At 35.2% G+C, this 9,812-nt stretch overlaps 1 protein-coding gene across 2 annotated transcripts; it reads left to right on the top strand.

Moving 5' to 3' along the window:
- The first annotated feature begins 2,324 nt into the window (after positions 1-2,324).
- On the top strand, positions 2,325-7,059 carry LOC124829382 (uncharacterized). Of its 2 annotated transcripts, XM_088093921.1 has the most exons (4): positions 2,325-2,439; positions 3,023-3,332; positions 3,482-3,598; positions 3,682-7,059. In XM_088093921.1, exons 2-4 carry the CDS (start codon positions 3,048-3,050, stop codon positions 6,580-6,582), a joined length of 3,303 nt encoding a protein of 1,100 aa, XP_087950047.1. In that variant the 5' UTR covers positions 2,325-2,439; positions 3,023-3,047; the 3' UTR covers positions 6,583-7,059. The 2 variants fall into 2 exon arrangements, with proteins under 2 accessions (XP_087950047.1, XP_047158835.2); XM_047302879.2 differs by having other exon boundaries at positions 2,325-3,332.
- Positions 7,060-9,812: the final 2,753 nt, after the last annotated feature.

Below are 9,812 nucleotides of genomic sequence, written 5' to 3' on the forward strand. Positions count from 1 at the left end.
GCATTTTTGTGGCGAAATCAACCATGAACCACACTCTTCTTCGCGAACCAACCATCTCTGGAGCCAACTCAGTGACAATGGAAGCATCGAAAATGGAGGAGGAAATAGAAATCACAAATAAGAGAAGTATTAGGAGGAGAGGAAGAAGAGAGTGAAAGGAAAAAATAAAGTTTCTATGAGGGTGTAGGGGTGTGGGGCTGCGACAATGAAAAAGAAAATAGGGAGAAAGGAATAAAGGGAGTGTGGAAAATAATAAGAAATAAATATTTAAATAAGGTTAATTTTGGAAATAAAAAAAATTAGGGAGGTGTAAGGAGCAACATGTGGTGGTGAAGGGAATAACTCTTGAATATGTGATAATCTAACCCATTTTTACTTTGACTTGATCCATTTTAACCTTTGTTACGACGTGTTTTAAATTTGAGTTAGGTTGATCTATTTCAGGGTGTTGCTCCCTCCACCACCACCCTATACTTCCTCCACCTCCCCACACTATTTTAAATACAATTATATCCTTAAGTTAAAAAGATGTTTACTTTTACCCTATTTTAAATAATTTGAAACCCTAATTTTACTTTCCCAGCACCCACCCATGGAACTCTCTTCCCCTTTCCCCATTTCCGTTTCACCTCCCCACCTCTCGCACTTCCATTCCTTTTTCTTCCCAGTTTTTTTTTTTGGTTTGAAAGCTTTCATTGCCGCCGTGGTGTGAAGGAACATCGCCGCCGTGGTGTGGAGGAACATCGAGGAGTGTCCAGAGCATTAACCAGCGTGAGGAAGTATACATCAATGAAGGTGACATCCTTCAACGAATGTCCCCTAATAAAACAAACCCTAAAATAAAAAACGTAACCTTTAAACGGAGGTGACATCTTCAACGGGTGTCAACATCCGTTTAAGGTAAAATGGATGTCGACATCCGTTTTTTCTTAAACGGATGTTGACATCCGTTTTTCCTTAAACGGATGTTGACATCCGTTGAAGGATGTCACCTCCGTTTAAAGGTTACGTTTTTTATTTTAGGGTTTTATTTCAAGGTTTATTTGAATACGCACCTGGAGGAAGCACTGCACCACTCCACGCACTGCACCACGAGAGCGACACTGCACCACGAGAGGGAGACTGTTTGATAATTCTTTCCACTACCACCAACCTTTGCAACTTGTAGTATCTCACAACGACGAAAGAAAGAGATGAAGAAATATAATGTTAAAATGAACGAAAAGTATTTTACTCATGTACGAGACTATAATAGGTTATTAGTGAAATAGGTTCTGAATGGGTAAAATTAACTCTAAAAAATTTTTTTTACCTGAGGAACATAATAGTAAAGGAGAGGTGGAGGGAGAAAGGTGTGGTGGTGGAGGGAGCAACACCCTCTATTTCAATCTTTAATCCAATCCGACTAGTATTTTTTCGGCCTATTTTGACTTTAAAAAGTTATGTTGTGTGAAAGTATAAAAAAAATTTTAATACAAATTTTAATTTAGGTTAATGCAATATGGTTTAATAAAAAGAATTGAATTTAATTCGTTTAAATTAATTTTCAGTTAAAACAAATTACTTTATAATTTATTATAGCTTTTAACATTCATTACAGCTTTTTAACAAGGCAGTTTTGTCTACCCTAATTAAAACTTACTAAAATAATATATATATGCATTATTCATAAAAGACATGTTTATTTTTTATTACTAACTTGAACCCGAAGCACAACCGACATTTTCATCTTAAATTAGTTTGGAAGAGAGACAAGTATAAAGTCCATCTCTGATTTGTGAGAACATCTCTACCTTTTTAAGGACAATATAATAAACAACTTATTTAGTCAATTTTTTTTTTTTCACATCTTGAACGATGCTAGAAAGAAATTATCATACTAATGTATATTTAATTAAATTAATAAATCTTATAAGATATACTTTTTTATTCTACTTTCATGACATAAATATATAAGTGGTGTTGATTTCAGTAATCACCATTATATCAATATAATTAAAATCAGCTATTTTATTATTTCATATATCAAACATGAATTAATTATTTTTATTTATGGACTAACTATTTAATCTTCAAGCAAAGCATGATTGTTATACTAATTTATATTAGAAAATTAGAAAAAAAATTGTAATAATACCTAAAATATTTATTGGTATTTTTTTTTTGTCAAGTGGCGTATTCCAAGCCCAAACCAGAGCCCCGTGGAACACACAAGCGCGCCACGTGTTTTCAGGAGCCACTCATAACAGAAAATCATTGAAAACTACCCCTGCATATATATATTTTTTCAAATAATTTTATCAAAATGACCCACTTATATTCATGCGGTTCCCTCTTGTAAGAACGGTTAGTCGATTGCTCTACACACAGTCGCGTCTCTTGCGCTTCTTTTTTTCTTTCACTCTCAAACCCTTCTTCTTCTCTTTTTCTTCTACATCGGTACGCTTTTTCTCTTCGCTTCTCTCTCATCATCGCTTCCTTGTTGCAGTGTTCTTTATTCGTAACGTTTTCAATCATTTGTTATCTTTTTCGTCATTGCGTCGTTTCATCTGTTGTTCTTTATTTCATATTTTTTTATCGTATCATTCTATTTTGCGTTTGTGGATGTTCTTCCGCAGTTCTTTGTGTTCCGATCAGACAATAGAGTTGTTGTTGTTTGTTTGTTTAACAAGATTTTATTTTATTTATTTTTGTTTAGAAACGAAAAATTAGAGAGAAAATAATTTAGGTCTGGCTGGTTTGAACTGCATGATCATGTTGCATACTATATTTTGTCGTGATGGAAGCGAATGTGCATGTGCTTTGTTCTTCTTTTGAGCATTGTCATATAGATTGCTGCTTAATTTTTAAGGACGAGTTTATTGTGTGTCGATCATTGTGATTTCAACTGTAGAGGTTGACAGTAATGGTTGTCATTTGAGCTTTCCAAATACTGGTTGATGTATGAAGTTTTAAACGCTTTTGTTACGTCTGACTATATTTACACAACGCAGACACTGCTGTTTATTTTCTAATGTGACAGCGTAGTATAGTAAATATATATCGTCATGGGGTTGAACGATAAGCAAAACAATGCTGATGGGAAAGACCCGGATTTTGGAGCAATCTTTATGTCAAATAGTGAGACTAAAAGAGAATGCTTCGAAAGGGGACTATTTGGCCTCCCATCAACTGAAATCCAGTTTGTAGAGCAGGTTAAAGCTGGAATGATTCTATTCTTATATGAATATGAGAAGAGACAACTTCATGGTGTGTTCAACGCTTCCTGTGATGGAGGTATCAATATTGTGCCTGGTGCATTTGCGAAACTGGGGAAGCAATTTCCTGCTCAGGTAACCATTCAATAACCTCATTTTATAAATTTCCCCTTCCACCGGGAATGAACAATTCCTTGTTCTGATTTTGAGTGCGAGAGTTAATTTTTTCTTACTTTGATTAATGATTGATATGGTGACCACAGTTTCTGAATGATCTGATGTAGGTTAAGTTTGATATAATTTGGTTCTGTAAGCCACTCCCAGAAAAATTATTCCGTGATGCAATCAGAGAAAATTACTTTTCAGCTAACAAGTTTAACTTTGGGCTATCTGAAAATCAGGTCTGCTCTTGGTTAAACATGATTGGTTTTCAAAAATAATGAGGATGATTTGCTTAAAGATTTTTAATCAATTTTCTGTGCAGGTCTATAAACTTATATATTTGTTCAGCAAGAGAAAGCTGGAACCAGAGCTCCCTGGGAGACCATTGTCCAGAACCGAATACTTGAAATCAGAAAGGTACCCTTTAGGCAATTTTAGAAGATCTGTCGATCATGGAATGCAAATTGAAAGAGGTCAAAGTGGGCAAGGTTTGGGTGATAACATATCACCTGTCATAATGCATAAACACCAAGGCGATTCTTTTGATTACAATGGTAAAGTTGAATATACTGGATTAAATGCAAGTGATATTAAGCGAGGAAGGGCTGCTCAGTTTGCTGCAGTGGATAATGCAAGTGAGTATGTTTGTGACTATTCAGGATTAAAAGATGAAAGTAGGTTTATTGCATATGAGAATGAGGATTATATGGATACCTGTCACAGGCCAAACACAAATGGTGGGTACCCCAAAAGTCTATGTGATAAAATTAGAATTCATGGTGAGGCAAGCTTATCAATTAATGATAGGCTCATGGGTAGTTCCCTTCCAGAGACGGATCAGAGGATGATATTTTCAAATGATATTCCTGATCAACATAATTCCCATATCAACTCATCTGGCTTTTACAGCAATCCTATTTTGGAGCATAGTTCTTTGGCTCAAAATCAGCTTAGGCCAACTTCAACCATGATTCAACCAATGCAGGTACAGCTCTTAAGTAATACATGTGCAAAACAAGGAAGTGCTAATTCTAAGAGGGAATCCCTTCTATATGATCCAGATGTTCCTGGTTTAAATTTTACTCAGGCATCATCTTTTGGAGTTATTGATGGTTCTAAGCCAGTAATAGAAAGGATTACCCCTGTAAACAACTTCGGAAGGAATTCCCTGAACAGTCAACCATATCTCATCCATAATAATGAGCTGAGAGATACGAGCAGGTGGCACCCTGTTGACTTTCAAAATTCTATTTTGTATAGTAGCAACAGGGATTTCATACCTTTAAACACGGTTCAAAATTCTGACCAGTTGGCAGCAGAATCTGTTGTTTCTGAGGCTTGTGATGATGTTCCGTCCTTAAAGTCTTTGTCATCCCCTATCCCTCCAGATATTGGAAAGAGTAGCCGCAGTCTACATGAGCCCTTTTCTTCCTTGTTCCATAATCACCAACCGTGGTTAGGCAACAAATTTCATTCCACGACTTTGCAAGAAAACCCAAGTCATGAGATAACACTACAGAAAAGCAACGAAACATTTACTCATGATATTTCATGGGCAAATGAGGGTCATTTCAAAGAGGATGATCCAATAATCTATGAATATGATATTGGATGTTATGGTGGCACTCAAAATAATAATTCTTGTTATGCAAAGCAAAAAAGTAGTGTTTTTTCTCGATTATCTTTTATGCAGGATATCAACGAACAAGATGGACACAATGATTTCCATACTTCAGTTGATGAAGTGATAAAAAGGGTTCGGCAGAGTCACAACAAGTGGATGACAAAAAGAAAGCTCAAGCCCAAGCGCAGCAAAGCTGAAAGTTTGAAGGATTATACTAAAAGAAGTGGCTTGAGGACGAAGGAGGGTGATTTCTCTGAAAACACCTTGAATGATCAAATAATGGATTCAACTACTGCAACTGTGGGCAATACTAACAAAACAGCCGAAGACACATGTTTTGTGGATTTCAAGCGGCGTAGCAAAGTCAGGAAACCTAGTGCTGGAAATGAGAATTCGGTGGTTGGGCAACAAAAGAGAAGAAAGTTGATCCGCCCAAATTTCAGCAAGAGTTTAACTTCTGATGATAAGGTCATTGATCTCGATGCTTCTCAAAACTTACCACGTGGAAGTTGTAATGTCGAGGATGTTAATGAAAGCTGCTGTGCTTTGGTTCAAACTGAGGTTAACACTAAGGCAGGTGCTGAAGTAAGAGACATTATTAGTGAAATACATGCTGATGACAAGAATAGTTGTCGTGCTAGGGGATATGCCAGCAGTGATGGAGGAGAAAGAGCATCCTATGGTGCTCTTGCTGTATTTAATGATAAGTCAGAATGTCTGGATAGCATTAAAGCAGATACTAATATTCAAAGCATTAATGGTGGAACACATACTGAAGATAAGGAAACTAGTCAAGCCAAGGGATATGTCTGCGGCGAAGGAGGACAAAAAGCAAACGGTGGTGCTCTTACTGCATTTAGTGATGAATCAAAATGTCCGGAGAATGTAACCCACAATATTTTTTCTTCAGCTTCTTGCAGAGGCAATAGATGTCACACCAAGAAAGGTTTATGTACGATGGATATTATAAAATCAATTTCTCTGAACTCGGAATCATCGTTTTCAATTTGTCAAGACCATCAGGTGCATAAGATCGTATGTGCCGGCAGAGGTACTAATGCTGACAAAGAAATCCCCCAAGAGTGCAGCTTAACTATTGCAGTTAAAGATGGTTCTGAAAAGGTTTTGATTGAAAGTTCTGCTCCTATAAATGAAAGTTTACATGGGATTGATACTTTAAAGCAAGTACATGCAGGTACAGACTCAATGTGTTCAATATGTCAAGAGCACGATACTGGTAAGATCACTTCCTCTTGCAGAGGAAGTGATTCTAGAGAACAATTGTCGAAAGATGGCAGCTCCTTCGATGCAGGAATTAAAGATGGATTTGACTGTTTACAGAACTCCAACATTGGAAGTGGTGCAATTGTTCCTTCTTTTTTCAAGGAAGTCTTATCTATGACTGGGAGTAAAAAGTCAGTATGCTCAGATTCAGAATCACTGCCTTCTATATGTCTAGAATGTCATGTTGACAAGGGTAGATGTGCTGGCAGGCCTATTAAGACTGAGGATTGTAGATCCTCCGTTATTACTGAAGTTAAAGATGGATCGGACGGTTCACAGGACTGTGACTATACTTGTAAGCAAAAGATGATTTGAGCCTATTGAAACCTCATTTCTAAGGTGTGGCTCCTTGCTTCCGTGGTACTCATGTTTACAAGGGGTAAATCAAGTTGCTGATCTTTTTTGCATATCATGGTTTGAATTCCCCGACATTGAAGAGTTGGTTTTGTTAGCTGAGATATCGTTGGGGATTTCTTTTCCATGGATTTTTAGCTTTTCTTTCCAATCTCCGTTCACCAAACAAATGATGGCTTTAGTGTCGTCGTTCACACGTCTTATTCGTAAGTTCTGAAACATCTATAGGATGTTCGGAGACGTGCTATAGACCTTATTTTGGGAAGGCAGCATTTAGAAAAATTGAAGAGTTGCCTAAAAGCCTTGTTGGTGTTTTGATCAGATGCTGAAATATCAAAATCTGATTTTAGAACAAGTTCAAATGTTGAAAACGATTCGATTTTCACGTTGAAATAGATTAAATTCAACTTCAATCAAAGGTTTTTAATGATTTTTTTCTTTATCCAAAAACTAACTGGAATAATTAAAAAAATACAGAGAAGTTTGTACACTACTTTTATAAATTTAAGCATTTGTTTACGCTTAAATAAGTTGAGCGGTAAATTTTGCTGTACCTGTTTAAAACGTAATAATAGCCATGCATGATGAAGAAATGGTGATTCGTAACCATAGTATTAATCTTTATCCTCTTTATATGTGATTCATAATTATGTATGTGTTTTTCAATTAATGGCGAGGGTGTTTTCTTGTTTACTTTTCAAATTCTATTCCTCATGTACAGAATTATTTCCCTTCATCTTTGTAACAAGAATGGCTATTTATTGTTTACGTCTTCATTTAACCGTCAATCACGGCCACAACATTCATCATTGCAAAGTTCCATGACCGACTATAGCCCCAAATTGTAGATTCCTGTGTCATACAGCCATAAATTTCCTCTCTTAAGTGCCCAATACCATTCTATTCATAATTACTTAAATTTTAGTAGGAGAAATTAAAAATTAGATACAAACAAAATTGGAAATGTAATTGTAAAGGAGAAAAGAAGAAAAGGGGAAAACAACAAAAACAAAGGTGAAGTCGTCACCAGAAACCTACGCTGGTGTGCATCAGTCATAAAGGAAAAGAAAGTGCGTCTGTCGCTGAGTTACGATGCCGAAGGAAAAAGAAAAAGAAATCTGAAAATGAACGGTAAACAATATTTTAACAGAGAAACAGTTTAAATGAAATTATGTTCAAATTATTTATAGTAACGCAGGTTGCAAATTCAAAATAAAATACATAATGATTATGATTTGAACTTATTTTATAAAATCCTAAAATAATTTTAAACTACAAAATTTATTAGTTAATTAACATTTCGAAATTTTGTTAAAATTATTTAATTGCAGAAAGCAATAAAAAAAATCTATTTGGTAATTAGCATTTTTAGAAATGTTAAAATTATTTAAAGTACCAGTTAGTATAATTAATACATAAACACAATGAATCAAATTACGTTAAACCTTCGTAGAATTGCCGAAAACCAAAAAAATTCCGTGCCGATAATGTAATATTTGAAGTTATTTTATTAAAATCCTTAAGTAATTTTAAAATACCAAATCATATTTTATACCTTCAAACAGTTTGAATATACGTGAACCTGAAATTTATACTTATATAGTAAAAAAAAATTTAAATGGTCTTTATATTTATTGGTCAATCTCAAGTGGGTCCTCGTTTCTTTTTTTGTCTCAATTGGGTTTATAAATTTGTAAATTATCTCAATTGGGTCCAAATATTTGAAAAATTGAGTCAATTAAGCCATGTCTGTTAAGTTTTCACAAACGGCTTTAAAATTGGCTGACGTGTTGCACGTTGATGTCAAAGTGTTTGATTATGTGAAATTTTTATTTAATTTAAGACATTGTAACATGGCAAAGGGTTATCTTCATATTAGGATCCACCATCACCGCCACCGTCGCGGTCACCATTTTCACTATCACGACTAGATCCTCTTCAACCACCGTCGCGGACCACTTAATATCAGATCCCTAACCTACAAAGAAGCTCAGATGGACAATCCCAAAAATTTCCAATCGAAACTGAGAGTCTCGCAGGAGGACGAAAACCGTCATCGCTGTAGAGACATTGCCGCTGAGACGCCCACTGGCCTAAAAATCATCTCTCTTCGCTGCAACTTGAGTGCTTGACAAACTATATTGCGGAATTGTCTCTCTTGGATTACAATATGCTTTGTTATGCCCCATCACTTATAGTTGTTTCTGCAATTTTTATGACCAAATTTATACCACCCTCACACCATGTCAACCAATTTTAACGCCGTTTGTGAAAACTTAACGGATAGGGCTTAATTGACTCAAATTTTCAAATATTTGGACCCAATTGAGATAATTTACAAGTTTATGAACCCAATTGAGACCGAAAAAAGACCCACTTGAGATTGACCAAAAAATATGAGGACAAAATGAGGGTTTAAACCTAAAAAAATCCTAAGTTAAAAATTATGTTAAAAGCTCTCATTCCAGGAAAAAAAAGAATCCTAACAGCCAATAACTCCAATTTCAACTTCACATATGTAAAACTCTACTTAGTTTGAAACTACAGTTGTACAGTATAACAAAATAATAAATTAAAAGTTTGAAAATATTTAAATTTTGTAAGGAAAACAAAAATTACACGTTCAATAATGAAGTTTTTGAGCTTATTTTATACTGGTTCTTCAATCTTGTCTATATGGATTATCCTTCTACAAAACAGGCTAATCTGATCGGTTTTGATTAGCTCGTCTCTGACTTGTTGAAAATAGGCAGTATTGGTCCACAATATGGAAACGGGTTGAAATGCATAATCCGTCCCGTAACTGGTGGACAAACTGATATGTCACTTTTGATTTTTTTTCCTATCGACGAGACTCAGATTGAATATTTTTTGTTAACTGCAAGCCCAATTTGCCATGTGTAGCTTTTTAAAAGCACAAGCAAATAGATGGTAGAGTAGAGACCAAACAAAATAATATTCCTGTTAATTAGAAAAAATTGTGATTCTCAAATATGCATGAGATCAGCACAATTACAAAAGACAATGTTATTCAAAGTACATGAGTAAAGCAACCTTAATCCAAAAACCACCAAAACAGGACAACACAATCAACAATATGGGATTGGATGAACACAAAATTACAAATAAACAAAATCGCAAAATGCCTCAAAACAATCCGTCCCAAATTAGTCACTACAAAATAATGAAAA

This window comes from Vigna umbellata, chromosome 7, assembly GCF_029865625.1.
Source record: "Vigna umbellata cultivar VRB3 chromosome 7, Vumbellata_1.0, whole genome shotgun sequence".
Lineage (NCBI taxonomy): Eukaryota > Viridiplantae > Streptophyta > Magnoliopsida > Fabales > Fabaceae > Vigna > Vigna umbellata.